The sequence below is a fragment of the Salvelinus namaycush genome, chromosome 34 (assembly GCF_016432855.1).
Source record: "Salvelinus namaycush isolate Seneca chromosome 34, SaNama_1.0, whole genome shotgun sequence".
Lineage (NCBI taxonomy): Eukaryota > Metazoa > Chordata > Actinopteri > Salmoniformes > Salmonidae > Salvelinus > Salvelinus namaycush.
The window spans coordinates 36,812,686-36,833,388 of NC_052340.1; the positions used below are offsets into that span (position 1 = coordinate 36,812,686).

Here is a 20,703-nt window from a genome sequence, read left to right on the forward strand (position 1 = left end):
GGACAGGTGACTAGTACTAGAATGAATATGTAGACTAGAGAAGGACAGATGACTATACTATAATGAATATGTAGACAAGAGAAGGACAGATGACTAGTACTAGAATGAATATGTAGACAAGAGAAGAACAGATGACTAGTACTAGAATGAATATGTAGACTAGAGAAGGACAGGTGACTAGTACTAGAATGAATTGTAGACTAGAGAAGGACAGATGACTAGTACTAGAATGAATATGTAGACTAGAGAAGGACAGATGACTAGTACTAGAATGAATATGTAGACTAGAGAAGGACAGATGACTAGTACTAGAATGAATATGTAGACTAGAGAAGGACAGTGACTAGTACTAGAATGAAATGTAGACTAGAGAAGGACAGATGACTAGTACTAGAATGAATATGTAGACTAGAGAAGGACAGATGACTAGTACTAGAAGAAATGTAGACTAGAGAAGGACAGATGACTAGTACTAGAAAGATATGTAGACTAGAGAAGGACAGAGACTAGTACTAGAATGAATATGTAGACTAGAGAAGGACAGATGACTAGTACAGAATGAATATGTAGACAAGAGAAGGACAGATGACTAGTACTAGAATGAATATGTAGACTAGAGGAGGACAGATGACTAGTACTAGAATGAATATGTAGACTAGAGGAGGACAGATGACTAGTACTAGAATGAATATGTAGACTAGAGAAGGACAGATGACTAGTACTAGAATGAATATGTAGACTAGAGAAGGACAGATGACTAGTACTAGAATGAATATGTAGACAAGAGAAGGACAGATGACTAGTACTAGAATGAATATGTAGACTAGAGAAGGACAGATGACTAGTCACTACGTTGCCAAGACAACAAGCTACAGAAAAGACGGGTGTTAATGTCAGAGGCTCAGCCATGTTAGGATTTTGAAAGTCCTGTAGTGTTCGCCCGGCATCAGGGGATCAGGGATCGAGTGTCTCTTTCTAAAGAAAATCTCCTGAGAGAACTGCCATTGGAAGAGCAGCAGGACAGGATGTGCACACACACACACACCACACACACACACACACACACACACACACACACCACACACACACACACACAACACAACACACACACACACACACCCACACACACACACACACACACACACACGTAAAGACACTTAGAGACAAGTCCATGAATCACACTCATTACACGAACACACTCATATCAACAGCGGACATACACTACCGTTCAAAAGTTTGGGGTCACTTAGAAATGTCCTTGTTTTTGAAAGAAAAGCTATTTTTTGTCCATTAAATAAACATCAAATTGATCAGAAATACAGTATAGACATTGTTAATGTGTTAAATGACTATTGTAGCTGGAAACGGCTGATTGTTTAATGGAATATCTACATAGGGTACAGAGGCCCATTATCAGCAACCATCACTCCTGTGTTCCAATGGCACGTTGTGTTAGCTAATCCAAGTTTATCATTTAAAAAGGCTAATTGATCATTAGAAAACCCTTTTGCAATTATGTTAGCACAGCTGAAAACTGTTGGGCTGATAAAGAAGCAATAAAACTGGCCTTCTTAGACTAGTTGAGTATCTGGAGCATCAGCATTTGTGGGTTCGATTACAGGCTCAAAATGAGCAGAAACAATTCACTTTCTTCTGAAACTCGTCAGTCTATTCTTGTTTTGAGAAATGAAGGCTATTCCAAGCGATAAATTGCCAAGAAACTGAGATCTCGTACAACGTTGTGTTGGACGGCACTTAATTGAGCCAATTTCCTCCTACAACAGGACAATGACTCAAAGCACAGCTCTAAACTATGCAAGAACTATTTAGGGAAGAAGCAGTCAGCTGGTATTCTGTCTATAACGGAGTGGCCAGCACAGTCACCAGATCTCAACCCTATTGAGCTGTTGTGCGAGCAGGTTGACGTATGGTAACATAAGAATGCACATCAAGCCAATCCAACTTGTGGGAGGTGCTTCAGGAAGCCTGGGGTGAAATCTCTTCAGATTACCTCAACAAATTGACAACTAGAATACCAAAGGTCTGTAAGGCTGTAATTGCAGGCTTCTTTGATGAAAGCAAAGTTTGAAGGACACAATTATTATTTAAATTAAAAATCATTATTATAAACTTGTCAACATCTTGACTATGTTTCCTATTCATTTGCAACTCATTTCATTTATTTTTCCATGGAAAACAAGGACATTTCTAAGTGACTCCAAAATTTGAACGGTGGTGTACACACTCACCTCCAGGAACTTGAGGAATGCCGGCTTGGCCTCCTTTGCGATCCTCACTGGTCTTTGGCGTTCAGAAAGTTATCGATGTATGCTGAATAAATATTGCAAGAATCTCTTTGGAGAACTGTGTGAAAGATAGAGAGGAGAGAGAAAGTTAACAGGCAAACAGGAATATAAACATACTGTATCCGGTATCATCGGATGGGGCCACAGTGTCCCTGACCCCTCCTGTCTCAGCCTCCAGTATTTATGCTGCAGTGTTTGTGTCGGGGGCTAGGGTCAGTTGGTTATATCTGGAGTACTTCTCCTGTCTTATCCGGTGTCCTGTGTGAATTTAAGTATGCTCTCTCTAATCTTCCTCCTCTCTCTTTCTTTCTCTCTCTCGGAGGACCTGAGCCCTAGGACTATACGTCAGGACTACTGGGCATGATGACTCCTTGCTGTCCCCAGTCCACCTGGCCTTGTGCTGTTCCAGTTTCAACTGTTCTGCCTGCAGTTATGGAACCCCTACCTGTCCCAGACCTGCTGTTTTCAACTCTTTAATGATCGGCTATGAAAAGCCAACTGACATTTATTCCTGATTATTATTTGACCCTGCTTGTCATTTATGAACATCTTGGCTCTCTCTAATTCTCTCCTTCTCTCTTTCTTTCTCTCTCTCGGAGGAACTGAGCCCTAGGACCATACGTCAGGACTACCGGGCATGATGACTCCTTGCTGTCCCCAGTCCACCCGGCCTTGCTGCTGTCCCAGTTTCAACTGTTCTGCCTGCGGTTATGGAACCCCTACCTGTCCCAGACCTGCTGTTTTCAACTCTTAATTATCGGCTATGAAAAGCCAACTGACATTTATTCCTGATTATTATTTGACCATGCTTGTCATTTATGAACATTTTGAACATCTTGGCCATGTTCTGTTATAATCTCACCCGGCACAGCCAGAAGAGGACTGGCCACCCTCATAGCCTGGTTCCTCTCTAGGTTTCTTCCTAGGTTTTGGCTTTCTAGGGAGTTTTTCCTAGCCACCGTGCTTCACACCTGATTTGCTTGCTGTTTGGGGTTTTAGGCTGGGTTTCTGTACAGCACTTCGAGATATTAGCTGATGTACGAGGGCTATATAAAATAAACTTGATTGATTGATTGATTGTAAAAGGCCCCCCTCATACTAGGTTTGATTTGCTACTAGCATAATCGGCTACGTGAAGTGAGGAACTGCCCCTGCCTGTGCCTGCATACTCCCTTAAAAGACTTTTGCTTGAAAAACAAGAAAAAGAAAGTGCCAATAATACTGTTTGTCCCTTTAGAGACACTGTAGCAACAACATATCCAGTATACATCACCTCAAATAGTCCGAATTAATCTGAGACAAATCGTGTGTGTGTGTGTGTGTGTGTGTGTGTGTGTGTGTGTGTGTGTGTGTGTGTCAACACGGCCACGCTCTGAGCTATGCAGTAGTGGAACACACACACACTCATGTCTTTGTGTTTGAGGAGAGGAGTAGGTAGCAGGCCTGTGAGCCGATCACTCAGAACATCTATTCACTGTGTGTGAGTTACTAAAGAACACACACACACACACACACACACACACACACATTCCACCTGCTGTAAGAGTACATTACAGACGTATGATTGGAACTGGCATTTTGATAAATGAAAAATATAAATCATCAATCAAAATAAAGGTTAAATATATTTATCAAAATGCCATCAAGTAGCCTGATTTCAGATGTGTCCATGTAAACAAGATTATTAGAGAATTCTTCTTCTTGCACAGCATGTAAATGTTTTAATCAAACTATTATATTAATCTGACTATTCACAATAACTTTTAAATCAAACTATTATACTAATCTGACTATTCACAATAACTTTTAAATCAAACTATTATACTAATCTGACTATTCACAATAACTTTTAAATCAAACTATTATACTAATCTGACTATTCACAATAACTTTTAAATCAAACTATTATACTAATCTGACTATTCACAATAACTTTTAAATCAAACTATTATACTAATCTGACTATTCACAATAACTTTTAAATCAAACTATTATACTAATCTGACTATTCACAATAACTTTTAAATCAAACTATTATACTAATCTGACTATTCACAATAACTTTTAAATCAAACTATTATACTAATCTGACTATTCACAATAACTTTTAAATCAAACTATTAAATTAATCTGACTATTCAGGGCTCTGTACTTGGTCCCCTCTCATTCATTATTTATATAAATAATTTAGACAAAAATTTGCAACTTCACTTTTATGCTGATGATACTGTTATTTATTGTTGTGCCTCGTCTCTCACAAAAGCTTCCCAGAACTTGCATACTGCTTTTTATACTGTTCCACATACCTTGTGTCAATTGAAGCTTATCCTCAATACTGACAAAACTAAACTAAGTCTGTAAAAGAAGGGCTCAAAGACTTCAATTCCCACCTCTCCTCTTTGAATATCCTGTTTAGGAGGAGTATGCTGAAATCCGGAGACTGCATTACAAACAACTGAGTCACCCGTCAATGGGACCTCTGAACGATTAAAACAAAACACTCCAATGCAGCTAGAGAAATCACCTGGTGCTGTGGCTTAGTTGGTTAAAGAGCCTGTCTAGTAAACAGGAGATCCTGAGTTCAAATCTCAGCAGTGCCTTTTGCCGTTGGCAGCATGTGGTTTCACCAATGGCTTGAGAACAGATCACATTCCACCTTCAAAGGGTAGCCTAAAAGGTTAAGACACAAACTGGGCTATTTCCTGCTGTTCAATGGTCCTTTCAATTAATGACATGCCCATTGAGTCTGGACTGGAAACGTATAAATAACCTACCATATGAACTTGGTGGAACTGTCTTACCTTTCATCATAACACAATCTGGTAACACTTTCATTTAAAATGTATTAATAGATCATATAAGGCATATGTTAATGATTTTCTGTTGTTAATTTTTCTTGGATCAATATCACTACTTTATTAAACACCTATAACGTTAACAATATGTCTGTTCAATTTTTTATTTATATATATACTGCTCAAAAAAATAAAGGGAACACTAAAATAACACATCCTAGATCTGAATGAATGAAATATTCTTATTAAATACTTTTTTCTTTACATAGTTGAATGTGCTGACAACAAAATCACACAAAAATGATCAATGGAAATCAAATTTATCAACCCATGGAGGTCTGGATTTGGAGTCACACTCAAAATTAAAGTGGAAAACCACACTACAGGCTGATCCAACTTTGATGTAATGTCCTTAAAACAAGTCAAAATGAGGCTCAGTAGTGTGTGTGGCCTCCACGTGCCTGTATGACCTCCCTACAACGCCTGGGCATGCTCCTGATGAGGTGGCGGATGGTCTCCTGAGGGATCTCCTCCCAAACCTGGACTAAAGCATCCGCCAACTCCTGGACAGTCTGTGGTGCAACGTGGCGTTGGTGGATGGAGCGAGACATGATGTCCCAGATGTGCTCAATTGGATTCAGGTCTGGGGAACGGGCGGGCCAGTCCATAGCATCAATGCCTTCCTCTTGCAGGAACTGCTGACACACTCCAGCCACATGAGGTCTAGCATTGTCTTGCATTAGGAGGAACCCAGGGCCAACCGCACCAGCATATGGTCTCACAAGGGGTCTGAGGATCTCATCTCGGTACCTAATGGCAGTCAGGCTACCTCTGGCGAGCACATGGAGGGCTCTGCGGCCCCCCAAAGAAATGCCACCCCACACCATGACTGACCCACCGCCAAACCGGTCATGCTGGAGGATGTTGCAGGCAGCAGAACGTTCTCCACGGCGTCTCCAGGCTCTGTCACGTCTGTCACATGTGCTCATGTGCTCAGTGTGAACCTGCTTTCATCTGTGAAGAGCACAGGGCGCCAGTGGCGAATTTGCCAATCTTGGTGTTCTCTGGCAAATGCCAAACGTCCTGCACGGTGTTGGGCTGTAAGCACAACCCCCACCTGTGGACGTCGGGCCCTCATACCACCCTCATGGAGTCTGTTTCTGACCGTTTGAGCAGACACATGCACATTTGTGGCCTGCTGGAGGTCATTTTGCAGGGCTCTGGCAGTGCTCCACCTGCTCCTCCTTGCACAAAGGCGGAGGTAGCGGTCCTGCTGCTGGGTTGTTGCCCTCCTACGGCCTCCTCCACGTCTCCTGATGTACTGGCCTGTCTCCTGGTAGCGCCTCCATGCTCTGGACACTACGCTGACAGACACAGCAAACCTTCTTGCCACAGCTCGCATTGATGTGCCATCCTGGATGAGCTGCACTACCTGAGCCACTTGTGTGGGTTGTAGACTCCGTCTCATGCTACCACTAGAGTGAAAGCACCGCCAGCATTCAAAAGTGACCAAAACATCAGCCAGGAAGCATAGAAACTGAGAAGTGGTCTGTGGTCACCACCTGCAGAACCACTCCTTTATTGGGGGTGTCTTGCTAATTGCCTATAATTTCCACCTTTTGTCTATCCCATTTGCACAACAGCATGTGACATTTATTGTCAATCAGTGTTGCTTCCTAAGTGGACAGTTTGATTTCACAGAAGTGTGATTGACTTGGAGTTACATTGTGTTGTTTAAGTGTTCCCTTTATTTTTTGGAGCAGTGTATATAATATACATATTCAACAACTGACAAAACAATTTGAAGCTGAAGTTGGAATATTATTTTTGTTTATTTTCTTTTGAAGCTAGAAGGAGGCTAGTATCAGCTGCATTTATGCCTATACTAGACTATGGTGATATTTTATATATGAATGCTTCTGCTCAGTATTTGAGATCCATTGACACCCTTTACCATGGAGCATTGAGATATATTTTAAACTGCAAAACCCTTACGCACCACTGCACTTTGTATACCAGGGTTGGCTGGCCTTCTCTAGTCACTCGTAGGCTCAGTCACTGGTATATTTTTATTTACAAAGCCATTTTGGGTTTACTACCATTTTATTTTGGCATTTGTATTGTTCAGAAATGTGGTGGGTACTCTCTTCGTCCGCTGGACTTTATCCTGCCAACTGTTCCAAATGTCCAAACTGAATTTGGTAAAAGGGCTTTTATGTACTCTGCGCCATCGTCTTGGAACGCCTTACAAAATACTTCTAAACTGGAAGAACTTGTCCCAATTGGTGTTTTTAAATCATTGAAGGATTTTGAGGATGTCAATGTTTTTAATTTGCCGTTTTATGATTTTGTTATACTCTTGTGAATTCTATGTTTTTTTTTTACTAGATTACCTGTAGTTGTTCATGTTGTTTGTCTGTAATTGTGTAATGACTTGGTGCTGCCTATCTTGGCCAGGACACTCTTGAAAAAGAGATTTCAAATCTCAATGAGCCCTTCCTGGTTAAATAAAATTAAAAAAAATACATTCACAATAATCGTATTATTGTGTGCATACTCAGTGCTGGCCGTGTACACGATGAATGCAAAACAATTCTGACTGTCAGAACTTGTCGGAGCCTCTGACCGAACGTAGCGGTACTGAAATCGGCAGACCTAGATAGACCCTGTCACACTGAGTGAGCCAAGACGTCCGGAAATCGTTTACGACCTAAGAACTTGCCCACAATGTGGAAATTTTGTCTGGGACAGCAAAATCGTGGCATAGGACGTCTAAAATCGTAGTCTGTGGGGGGCTTTACATAAGCAAAGTGCTCTGTAATTACCCAGGGTGGATCCTACATAATGAGAGAGAGAGAGAGAGAGAGGAGGGCAGATAGAGAAAAGGAGAATAAAAAATATTTAGTTATAGGGAGTAAGAGAGAAATGTGGAATGAAATAGAGAGAGAGAGAGAGACAGACAGAGAGACAGACAGACAGACAGACAGACAGACAGACAGACAGACAGACAGACAGACAGACAGACAGACAGACAGACAGACAGACAGAGAGAGAGACAGAGAGACAGACAGACAGACAGAGAGAGAGAGACAGAGAGAGAGAGGCAGAGAGAGAGAGAGAGACAGAGAGACAGACAGACAGAGAGAGAGAAATGTGGAATGAAATAGCGAGAGAGAGAGAGAGACAGGCAGAGAGAGAGAGAGACAGAGAGAGAGAGAGAGAGAGAGAGAGACAGAGACAGAGACAGAGACAGAGACAGAGAGAGAGACAGAGACAGAGAGAGAGACAGAGACAGAGAGAGAGACAGAGAGAGAGAGACAGAGAGAGAGAGAGAGAGAGAGAGAGAGAGAGAGAGAGAGAGAGAGAGAGAGAGAGAGAGAGAGAGACAGAGAGAGAGAGAGAGACAGAGAGAGAGAGACAGAGAGAGAGAGACATGTGGAATGAAATAAAGAGAGAAAGACATATGGTTGGGGTAATCTGTCTGAAATAACCAAAGGGTTATTATAACCTTGCCATATAATATTACTGTGAAAATCCTTGAATTTCTCTCTCTACAGAGGAAAGAGAAGAGTGGGAGATAGAGAGGAGGGAGGAGAAGATAAAATGAGTCTAGATGCATTGTATGTTTTGACCTCTCTCTCTCTCTATCCATCCACATCTGTTCCTCCCTTTCGTTTGTCTTTGATGTCATTGGACAGTTTCTATCCTCTATGTAAGGTTCCCCATACTAGATCCCACCTTAAAAATACCCCCCCCCCCGCTCACCATAATCAGTCTGTCCTTAAAAATGGGCCCCTGGCCAGGCTCTTATAGCAGAACACAAAACATTTATGTTGCCCTGGTTGCAGAAACTATAAGCCAGTCCTGTCTGTGTATTAGAAGGTGACATGGACAGAGGGGGGGGGGGGAGGCCAGGGGGGATAACTTACTCATATACCTTCAGACACAGCAGACAGTAAACTACTGAGAGCTTGAAAAACAACAAATAACTATACTTTGTTGGTACCAGAGGTTCTCAGAGGTACCAGAGGTATCTCATGTGCAGTCTTACTAGAATGTAACACTGCTATTTGGTGCCAAAATGGCGGGTATAACTAACCTTTTACCAAACATTCCCTCTGTTCCAGGGTCAAGGGCATGCTGGGAAATGGTGAACTGGTTATTTTCTGTGTCATCTGTTTAGCCATATCTCTATGCCCTTCCTTTCTCTCTCGACCTTTTCATCATCTCTCTCCATTCCTAGGAGAGCTGACCTTCTAGTTGAAACAGGACGACCCCTCCCTGCCCACCAACCCCCTGCTGGACAGAAGAGAGGAAATGTGTGTGTGTCCCTCCACCCTTGTCCTCCCACAGTAAAAGGTCCCCAGCAGAGCATCTCCTCTGGGGCTCAGAATGAGGTACAGACCACAACTCCTCCACAACCGCTGTCTACAAAGGTGTGTGCGTGTGTGCGTACACACGTGTCTCACAAGGCCTGGGGGTTCTCAGAAGGGGACTACACAGGGGTGGCTCTACGGGGGGTTGAGAGGGAGGAAAAGAGGAGAAGGAGATAGAGGGCAGTGTTTGATTCTAGGTGGTCTGAAAAATGATTAATACATCTGATGATCTAAACACTGTGTTCTCTCCTTAATCCCCCCCCCCCCCCTCTGACTTTATACAAGTCCCAAAACATCAACCCCACCCTCTCCCTCTCCCTCTGTCTGACCTTATACAAGTCCCAAAACATCAACCCCACCCTCTCCCTCTCCCTCTGTCTGACCTTATACAAGTCCCAAAACATCAACCCCTCCCTCTCTCTCTCCCTCTGTCTGACCTTATACAAGTCCCAAAACATCAATCCCCCCTCCCTCTGTCTGACCTTATACAAGTCCCAAAACATCAACCATCCCTCTCTCTTTATTCCCCTCTGACTACCTGCTCTCTACACCCTTCTTTCCCTCTCTCACATCCCCTTCTTTCCCTCTCTCACATCCCCTTATTTCCCCATCTCTCACATCCCCTTCTTTCCCCCTCTCTCACATCCCCTTATTTCCCCCTCTCTCACACCCCCTTATTTCCCCCTCTCTCACACCCCCTTCTTACCCCCTCTTTCCCCCTCTCTCACATCCCCTTCTTTCCCCCTCTCTCACATCCCCTTCTTTCCCCCTCTCTCACATCCCCTTCTTTCCCCCTCTCTCACATCCCCTTCTTTCCCCATCTCTCACATCCCCTTCTTTCCCCATCTCTCACATCCCCTTCTTTCCCCCTCTCTCACATCCCTTTCTTTCCCCATCTCTCACATCCCCTTCTTTCCCCATCTCTCACATCCCCTTCTTTCCCCCTCTCTCACATCCCTTTCTTTCCCCCTCTCTCACATCCCCTTCTTTCCCCCTCTCTCACATCCCCTTCTTTCCCTCTCTCTCACATCCCCTTCTTTCCCCCTCTCTCACATCCCCTTCTTTCCCCCTCTCTCACATCCCCTTCTTTCCCCCTCTCTCACATCCCCTTCTTTCCCCCTCTCTCACATCCCCTTCTTTCCCCCTCTCTCACATCCCCTTCTTTCTGTCCCTCTAACAGTCTCTGTGCTCCATCCCTCTCTTCCTAAAGTAAGGGCTGGCGTGTGCCATGCCAAACTGTTCCAGTGTACACTGTGAACTTCTGAGGATAACCATCAGCTGCAGGAAAAGCCTAAATTAGTCAGGAGAGAAGTATCGATGGCGAGAGAGGGGAGGAAGGAGAGAGTGTGTGATATTGACCAGAATATTTCCCATCTTTTGTTAGTGACAGGTCTATCTGAAAAAGACTGAGTGATCACTCCCACGCATGCCTGTGTAAATATGACCCTCGCCCTAAAAGTACAGTACAAATTGAAGTCGCTCATACACACTAGAATGACATTGAGTAAATGCAAGGCTGTGTGAGTGGGGGGTTCGGGACCATTATGCTTGCGAGAAGATAGATAGGACCACATTCCTGCTGCCTGTCTAAGTGAAAACACCTCAGACCGTTGGGGGCTGGTCCTCTTTCTCGCTCTCCCCTCCCTCTCTAAATTCAATTCAAAGGGCTTTATTGGCACGGTAAACATGTTTATAATTCCAAAGCAAATGGAATAGACAATAAACAAAAAGGAAAATAAACAAGCGAAACATTAGTGAACACAAAAGTTTTAAAATAAAGTAGACATTTCAAATGTTATGTAGTGTTGTAACAAGTAGTCTCCGTACTTCACTCTCTCCTCCTCCCTCTCCTCCTCCCTCTCCTCCTCCCTCTCCTCCTCCCTCCATTTTTCACACACTCTCTGCAACTATTCCGCTCCCTTCATTTTTGGCTCAGACTTCCCTCTTCTTTTCGCTGATCTTCTCTGTTTTTCTCCTCCAGTCTTCACCCGTCTCCCCCTCTCCCTCCCTCCCTCCCTCTCCCTCCCTCCCTTGTTCTGTGTTCCTGTACCTGATATCTGGCTAAACCTGTCTCCCCCTCTCCCCCTCTCCCTCCCTTGTTCTATGTGTTCCTGTACCTGATATCTGGCTAAATCTCGCCCCAAGAAGCCTGAACGAGATGACCTCATCTCCCAGCAATGCTCAGAGAGAGAGACGAGAGCAGAGTGGCGTAGGAGAGAGAGAGAGAAGATAGGGGGGCAGGAGAGAGAGAGAAGATAGGGGGGCAGGAGAGAGAGAGAGAGAAGATAGGGGGGCAGGAGAGAGGCGAGAGAAGAGTGTCGTAGGAGAGAGAGAGAAGATAGGGGGGCAGGAGAGAGAGAGAGAGAAGAGTGGCGTAGGAGAGAGAGAGAGAGAAGATAGGGGGGCAGGAGAGAGAGGCGAGATAAGAGTGGCGTAGGAGAGAGAGAGAGAAGATAGGAGGGCAGGAGAGAGAGGCGAGAGAAGAGTGGCGTAGGAGAGAGAGAGAGAGAAGATAGGGGGGCAGGAGAGAGAGAGAGAGAGAAGAGTGGCGTAGGAGAGAGAGAGAGAGAGAGAGAGAAGATAGGGGGGCAGGAGAGAGAGAGAGAGAAGATAGGGGGGCAGGAGAGAGAGAGAGAGAGAAGAGTGGCGTAGGAGAGAGAGAGAGAGAAGATAGGGGGGCAGGAGAGAGAGAGAGAGAGAAGAGTGGCGTAGGAGAGAGAGAGAGAGAAGATAGGGGGGCAGGAGAGAGAGGCGAGAGAAGAGTGGCGTAGGAGAGAGAGAGAGAAGATAGGAGGGCAGGAGAGAGAGGCGAGAGAAGAGTGGCGTAGGAGAGAGACAGAGAGAAGATAGGGGGGCAGGAGAGAGAAGAGAGAGAAGATAGGGGGGCAGGAGAGAGAGGCGAGAGAAGAGTGGCGTAGGAGAGAGAGAGAGAGAAGATAGGGGGGCAGGAGAGAGAGGCGAGAGAAGAGTGGCGTAGGAGAGAGAGAGAGAAGATAGGGGGGCAGGAGAGAGAAGAGAGAGAAGATAGGGGGGCAGGAGAGAGGCGAGAGAAGAGTGGCGTAGGAGAGAGAGAGAAGATAGGGGGGCAGGAGAGAGAGGCGAGAGAAGAGTGGCGTCGGAGAGAGAGGCGAGAGAAGAGTGGCGCAGGAGAAAGAGAGAAGATAGGGGGGCAGGAGAGAGAAGAGAGAGAAGATAGGGGGGCAGGAGAGAGAAGAGAGAGAAGAGTGGCGTAGGAGAGAGAGAAGATAGGGGGGCAGGAGAGAGAGGCGGGAGAAGAGTGGCGTAGGAGAGAGAGAGAAGATAGGGGGGCAGGAGAGAGAGAGAGAGAGAAGAGTGGCGTAGGAGAGAGAGGCGAGAGAAGAGTGGCACAGGAGAGAGAGAGAAGATAGGGGGGCAGGAGAGAGAGGCGAGAGAAGAGTGGCGTAGGAGAGAGAGAGAAGATAGGGGGGCAGGAGAGAGAAGAGAGAGAAGAGTGGCGTAGGAGAGAGAGAGAAGATAGGGGGGCAGGAGAGAGAGGCGAGAGAAGAGTGGCGCAGGAGAGAGAGAGAAGATAGGGGGGCAGGAGAGAGAGGCGAGAGAAGAGTGGCGTAGGAGAGAGAGAGAAGATAGGGGGGCAGGAGAGAGAAGAGAGAGAAGATAGGGGGGCAGGAGAGAGAGAGAGAGAGAAGATAGGGGGGCAGGAGAGAGAGAGAGAGAGAAGATAGGGGGGCAGGAGAGAGAAGAGAGAGAAGATAGGGGGGCAGGAGAGAGAGGCGAGAGAAGAGTGGCGTAGGAGAGAGAGAGAGAGAAGATAGGGGGGCAGGAGAGAGAAGAGAGAGAAGATAGGGGGGCAGGAGAGAGAGGCGAGAGAAGAGTGGCGTAGGAGAGAGAGAGAAGATAGGGGGGCAGGAGAGAGAAGAGAGAGAAGATAGGGGGGCAGGAGAGAAAGACATAGAAATCTTAGAAACAACTATTAAAGACTACCAGAACCCTCTGGATTATCAAATTACTTTGAATGAACTACAGGACAAAATACAAACCCTCCAACCCAAAAAGGCCTGTGGTGTTGATGGTATCCTCAATGAAATGATAAAATATACAGACCACAAATTACAATTCCAATATACTTCAACTATTTAACATCATCCTTAACTCTGGCATCTTCCCCAATATTTGGAACCAAGGACTGATCACCCCAATCCACAAAAGTGGAAACAAATTTAACCCCAATAACTACCGTGGGATATGTGTCAACAGCAACCTTTGGAAAATCCTCTGCATTATCATTAACAACAGACTCGTACATTTCCTCAGTGAAAACAATGTACTGAGCAAATGTCAACTTGGCTTATTACCAAAGTACCCTACGACAGACCACGTATTCACCCTGCACACCCTAAAACAAACAAACTAAAACAAAGGCAAAGTCGTCTCATGCTTTGTTGATTTCAAAAAATCCTTCGACTCGATTTGGCATGAGGGTCTGCTATACAAATTGATGGAAAGTGGTGTTGGGGGTAAAACATACGACATAATAAAATCCATGTACACAAACAACAAGTGTGTGGTTAAATTGGCAAAAAACACATACATTTCTTCCCACAGGGCCGTGGGGTGAGACAGGGATGCAGCTCAAGCCCCACCCTCTTCAACATATATATCAACGAATTGGCGCGGGCACTAGAACAGTCTGCAGCACCCGGCCTCACCCTACTAGGATCTGAAGTCAAATGTCTACTGTTTGCTGATGATCTGGTGTTTCTGTCCCCAACCAAGGAGGGCCTACAGCAGCACCTAGATCTTCTGCACAGATTCTGTCAGACCTGGGCCCTGACAGTAAATCTCAGTAAGACCAAAATAATGGTGTTCCAAAAAAGGTCCAGTCACCAGGACCACAAATACAACTTCCATCTAGACACCGTTGCCCTAGAGCACACAAAAAACTATGCATACTTTGGCCTAAACATCAGCGCCACAGGTAACTTCCTCAAAGCTGTGAACGATCTGAGAGACAAGGCAAGACGGGCCTTCTATGCCATCAAAAGGAACATAAAATTCGACATACCAATTAGGACCTGGCTAAAAATACTTGAATCAGTTATAGAACACATTGCCCTTTATGGTTGTGAGGTCTGTGATCCACTCACCAACCCAACTAGCCCGGACCATGAAAAACAGCCCCAGACCATTATTCCTCATCCACCAAACTTTACAGTTGGCACTATGCATTGGGGCAGGTAGTGTTCTCCTGGCATCCGCCAAACCCAGATTCATCCATTGGACTGCCAGAGGGCGAAACGTGATTCATCACTACCGAGAACGCTAAGGTGTATGTAAACGTCCGACTTCAACTGTATGGAATCATGAGAATCACAATATCTACCCCAGAGCCATATTCAGAGCAGTTTCTCTACCTCAGCGCTATAGAGATAAGGAGCTTGGCAAACTGTCCTCCATATCTGCTCCAAACACTCCATCGCTATAACATTCTACTGACTAAACACACACGCGAAACCAAGCACTCACACATGCAAGCGTGCACACACAAACACACACACACACACAGAGAGAGAGAGAATCCTGGCACAGCTCTTTAAAGTTGGGCTGATGTTTTTGCATCCTGATTCATAAAGGGCCCCTCCTTGAACACATCATTACCAGCCTAATATGGGTAAGATACATGTCAGAACTCCATCTAGCAGTGCTGTTTTCATCCATGACAACAGCAAACATTCAACCTCCTCTCCTGCAACATCAAAACACACTTTTGACCACTTAGACACACACACACACACACACACACACACACACACGTTGGCAATGTTACTCACCACTCTGGGTTTGGCTCTCTGTGGGGCTGGTGGGGTCAGCTCTTCACTGCTCTTCCTCTGCAGTCTGGGTTCTCTGGCACCACTGGGAGTAGCAGGGCTGGAGTTGAACCCGTCTGGTACAGGCACCGTTCCTCTAGACCCAGACTCAGAACCAGACGGCTCGCTCTCGCCCCCTGGAGCATTCAGGGCCAGAATATACCGCTTGGTCACATCTTCCAGGGAGGGGGCCTCCTCACTGGTGGGCTTACCCAGGATGGAGGGTTCACAGGCGGGTAGTAGGGAAGGCGGATTCCCCTGGGCTCGCTGGGGCTGTGGAGGTGGGAAGATGGGGATGAAGGTGGCAGGTTCGCTGGCGTGGCGGACGTGCTTGGACCTAGTTTTGGGTCTGGGGGGGGGCAATGGGGGAGTGAGATCAGTCTGGTCTTGATCCTGGTCCTCTGAACCTGGTTTCGAGTGGTCCGGCTCCTCTGATGCTGATTGGGTGACCCAGTTGGGGCGTTTCCTGTAGGTCCGCCGGCCCATTCCGGGAGACACAACCTCCGCTAATTTGAGGTCAGAGTTCAATATCTCCCCTCCTCCCACTCCGTCTGTGTCATCACCATGGAGACAGGAGTGCACCTCCCTTTCTGATTGGGAGCGGAATTTCCCACCTTCATTGTTGCCATGACGACTAAGTAATGGGCGTCCACATTCATCTCCGAGCTCCCACAGCTCATCTCTCTGCTCACTCAGGATTGGCTCACTGCTGGAGGGCGGGATCTGAACAGGCTGATCCAGCTCACTGACTGGTTCTTTAGGGTGATGGTGACTTTTGAACCCTGGTTCATCAAGCAGGGGGCCGTCACCACGGCGACTGGGGTCAGAGAAGGACTTCTTCTTCGTGGCTTTCCCGTTGTTCTTGTCATCCGTCATCAGTCTGTCCATCGCTCCTGGCTCCGCAACAATGTTCCGGATCACATTGCTGTAGTCGTCACGGAGACCACCATCACTGCACAGCGATAGGTCGCTGGCCACGCTGCCCGTGCACTCTGATAGATCAGCTGCAGAGGACGACTCTGGGACACTTCCATCTCTGACTCCTCCTGCCCCCTTGGAGGAGAGAGAGAGAGACCCCAGCAGGTTACTATCCACAGAGAAACTGTTATTCCCTTCTTCTGACACAGAGTGGCACCGGTGAGGCATGGGGTCGCTTAGTGAACGGTAAACAGTAGGATCCCCGTTCCCGTTGGACTCCCCGTTGCTGCCGTTACTGGAGTCAGAGCCCGTATTCCCGGTTGAGGAGAACTTACGGCGGCGGCGGATAGCGCTCGGAGTGGGAGGAGCCTCAAGTCCTGGGACTGAGGCACTCTGGGATACATTGGCCCTCCCGCTAGTACTGTTGTTGTTATTGACACCGATCATCTCTGTTACTACAGCAATGCTCTCACTCTCAACCCCAAGGGCAGGAACAGAGACAGGGTTCTCTCGTTTCTCTCTCGCTCCTGCGTGTAACCCTGATCCCTCTCTCATTCCCTCGTTTAACCCTGGCCATTCCTCCTCATGCAGAGCAGACTGCTTCCAGATGGTCAGGGGTTGACCCAGCACATCTCTGGCCAACGATGATCCTAAACTTGACCTGACAAATAACCTCTCAGGGTCACCCAGTCCAGTCTCTGGTTCTGTGACTATGCCCTCATCAGTGAGGCTCGACTCGTGACCCGATAGCTCATCAACAGATCGGTCATAAAACACGTTCTCCTCAGAATCTCCCTTCTGTTGGCACTTCTCTTTTTCCCTGTTTTCACATTCCCCCTCCCTCTTCTCTTGTTCCCCTGAAACGGAGGCTGCCCCAATGTCAACCTCAGCCTCTCTAGCTCTCCCCTCCCTCCCCTCTTTTTCCCCTGAAACGGAGGCTGCCCCAATGTCAACCTCAGCCTCTCTAGCTCTCCCCTCCCTCTTCTCTTGTTCCCCTGAAACGGAGGCTGCCCCAATGTCAACCTCAGCCTCTCTAGCTCTCCCCTCCCTCTTCTCTTGTTCCCCTGAAACGGAGGCTGCCCCAATGTCAACCTCAGCCTCTCTAGCTCTCCCCTCCCTCTTCTCTTGTTCCCCTGAAACGGAGGCTGCCCCAATGTCAACCTCAGCCTCTCTAGCTCTCCCCTCCTTCCCCTCTTTTTCCCCTGAAACGGCAACCTCAGCCTCTCTAGTTCTTCTCTCATCTTTTAATTCACCTCCCTCGCTATATTTTATCTCCTGCTCCTCCACTTGTTTTCTTTTGAAACCCTCGTCTTCAGTGCCATCTGTCGCTAGCACATCATCATCATCATCGTCAACATCCTCGCGAGCGCTCATCTGGCAGATATCTCTGATTACCTGCCTGGCCTCCTGGACATACCGGTCCTGCAGCGGAGTGGGCATCACATCCTCATACCCATAACCCCCTGCTCTGCAGTCTCCTCCATCACTCTCCACCTCTCTGTCAGGCACTGCCCCCCTTCCTCCATCCTTCTCTTCGTCTTGATCCAGACGTTGCTCAGAAGAGCTTCTTTTGGCCGAGGACTCGGCTGGATGTTGCCTCCCTACTGGTTTATCAGAGTAAGTGAAGGATTTGGCACGTCTGAGAGTTGCAGTGAGGTCCTTTAATGAAGGGCGGAGTCCTGGGTAGAGGCCTCTTGACCCCATCCTGTACACCGTAGATGACCCCTCAGTAACCCCTGACCTGTCCGTCTTTCGAACTCTGAGATCTGATAGGTCACTTTTCAGGAAGCTGAGGAGAGACATTGTTTCCGAGGCGATGTCCGGGTTTGACATTGACATCCTGTTCCTGTTCTTATCCCCGACTACGCCACCACTTAGCAACCGACGGAACACTGTAGTCTCCTCCCTAGCAACCCCTCCAGTGTCCCCTGTGGCTGGGGATGGGGGATTGACAGGGGGAAGAATGTGGGGTTGGCCTTTAACAGGGGCGTGGGAAAAGTTATCCCCGTGTCCGAAGCTGGGGGAGCGGTACATGGTGAAGTTACCGTGGTAGGTCTTACTGAGCATGGAAGAGGATGCACCAACCACACTGCCTGGGGTAGTAGCATTACAGTTCACCTTTCTGTTAGCATAGCTAGCTTGGTCCTCTTCTTTCAGTGTCTCTGTGCTACAGTATCTACTGCTGGTCTGCGAGCCGCCGGGACTCGAAATAAATGACGAGATGTTGACCTTTGACACCCGCGACACCCCTGGGAGGGGTGTGGTCATGCGAGATGTCCCCGCCCCGCCTGATGTGTATTTACGTCTGTAGCTCCCCTGAGCGCCCATCTGGTTAGGAGTGGAATTGCGTCCCCACTGTGCTGCACAGGTGCTAGAGGCTTTGGGTTCTCTGAGCCGGTTCCGGGAGCTCCCAGTCTGTTCTGGGGTGATGTTCTGTTGGTGTCTCTCAAGGTGTTCCATCATACCCATCTGCTCGTCGTCACTGTCGTCTGATTCGCCATCGTCTCTCCCCGTTGCTACGGCAACCTCGCTGTTCTTCTTTTTTCTCAGTGAGCGGCGTCTCACGGTGTCTCGGCTGGGTCCTAGTGAAGCAGGGTTGTCCTCCTCACTGCCTGAAGACCTGCCAAGGACCTTACCACCCCACCAGCCATTCTTACCGCGGGAGAGGTAACCTCCGCTGACACCTAACGAGCGAGCGCTCCTTCCTCCTGCTCGGTGGTACTCCTCTTCTTCGTCTCCTGAGCTGAACCTCCAGCGGGCTGTGATGGCTGCCCTGGCTGAAGCTCTATCAGAGGAGGGGGCCACCGGTCTGGAGGAGCTATGTGAGGAATGTAAACTGTCCCTGGGCTGCCTGGCCCCCTGGCTCTGCCTCTGCTCTCCAGCGGGGCGGACACGGGAGGAGGAGAGGCCCACGGAGTTGCTCCGAGGTGGGGGAGCGGGTGCAGCGGCGAGGTCAGAGGGTGGAGGGTCAGAGTTCAGACTAGAAGTCCAGGTCTCAGGCCCCTCTCCTCCACTGCTGGGGCTGTGGGCTCTGTGCGTGTTTGATGCCTGGGCCACGCTAAAAAACCTACCACTTCTACTAATAATAGTGCTGGCTGGCTCAATCTCTGCCTCGTCTGAGTAGTGCTGGTCAGGGTGAAAGGCTGTGTCCATGCCCTGGTGTCTCCTCTCTCTGCCCAGGGACGCAGCCCTGCTGAGGTGTCTGTCTGGCAGTGAGAGGCTAGTGGCTTCAGGTGCTGGGCTGTTGGGAGACTGCCTGTCGCTTATGTCTGCTAAAGAGTTGTCTTTAGAGCTGGCGGAGTGCTGGAGGTGGTCAGCAGATTTTAAATCCTCTGCATCAAAAAGCTCTCTGATCTTGGTGACACTGGGCCAGTAGGTTAGGTCAACGTGAACAGGAGAATCTCCATGGTGACTTGGGAAATAGCTCCTGTGTGACTTGCAGGCACGCACCCCACTGACAAAAACGTAATCCTCAGTGTTCGAAGTCTTACTGCAGTTATTGTTATAAGAGACAGACGGATCAATTTGGGAATGATCTATTTTACCAGCCCCAACGCTGCCTTGAGAAGATTTGCGAGTATACATCCATTTTTGATTTCTCTCCGAATCCGATCCAGAGACCGAGTCTGTGCCTGAATAACACTTCTGTTCGTTAACTTTAGTGTCATTCGGAGACACTGTTAAAACCGTGTCAGTAACTTGTAAATATCCACTGTCCTCATGGAATGATTTCCGAGATGGGGACCCTTCTCCCCTGCTGCTTTTAACCCTGGGTAAAGTTGTGCTTTTCCCGGCAACGTTACTGCCAGGGCTCGGAGCTCCATGCGTTCGAGACGAATTAGTGCTACTGAACTTCTCAGTGAGTTGGCGAATAGAGGGAGAAATGGAGGAGAGAGGAGTGGAAGAGGCTTTCTTTAGCTCTGCGGTTGGGAGGCTGGCAGCGGAGATTTTGGAAACTTTCCTTGACACACTAACATTACGCATAGCCGAGGGCTGCGCTTTCTCGGCCGCTGCTGTAGACGGAGGGGGAAGGGCGCTGCTACTACCCTCCAAAATCGTTGTTTTGTTTAGTTGTTCTTCACAGCAACTTTTGTTCGCGCTACAACCTAACTTGTTGAAAGAGACACTGCGATACACCTTCTCCTTTTCTGCCATGGTGCACGTCTTTATTTTGTTCGTTTATCTCCTTTTGCTAATTCATTGATACAGTACTTGTTATTTTTGCAGTGCCCCAGGTTTTCACCCCCTTTCAAACAAGTACAATAGGCTACTTTTTAACCACAACTTGCTGGCAAGGATTTTTCTCTCTACTCCACTGAAAAGAGGCCAAATGGTTCACACTAAAAGGAGGGTGAATTATGGAGTAAACAAAGTGAAAGAAATAGATAACTATTCTGCATTCTGACCTTACAATATGTCCTCTCGAATCGCATCCAAGCACGACGAAAAAGGGCAAAAGTTT

The 20,703-nt window shown here is 47.4% G+C and overlaps 1 protein-coding gene and 1 non-coding gene across 2 annotated transcripts in view; one reads left to right on the forward strand and one right to left on the reverse strand.

Annotated features, from left to right (window-relative positions):
• The window catches only part of LOC120028510 (rho guanine nucleotide exchange factor 17-like), a 44,724-nt gene extending 24,328 nt beyond the window's left edge, over window positions 1-20,396 (reverse strand). Inside the window, exons 1-2 of the mRNA XM_038973707.1 lie at window positions 20,353-20,396; window positions 15,288-19,605 (exon numbers count right to left, since the gene is read on the reverse strand). Of these exons, the coding sequence (XP_038829635.1) occupies window positions 15,288-19,605; window positions 20,353-20,396 (4,362 nt within the window). The remainder of the gene's footprint in view (window positions 1-15,287; window positions 19,606-20,352) is intronic.
• Window positions 4,833-4,906, forward strand: trnat-agu. Its single transcript has one exon. It is a non-coding gene; the product is annotated as a tRNA-Thr (tRNA).
• Window positions 20,397-20,703: the final 307 nt, after the last annotated feature.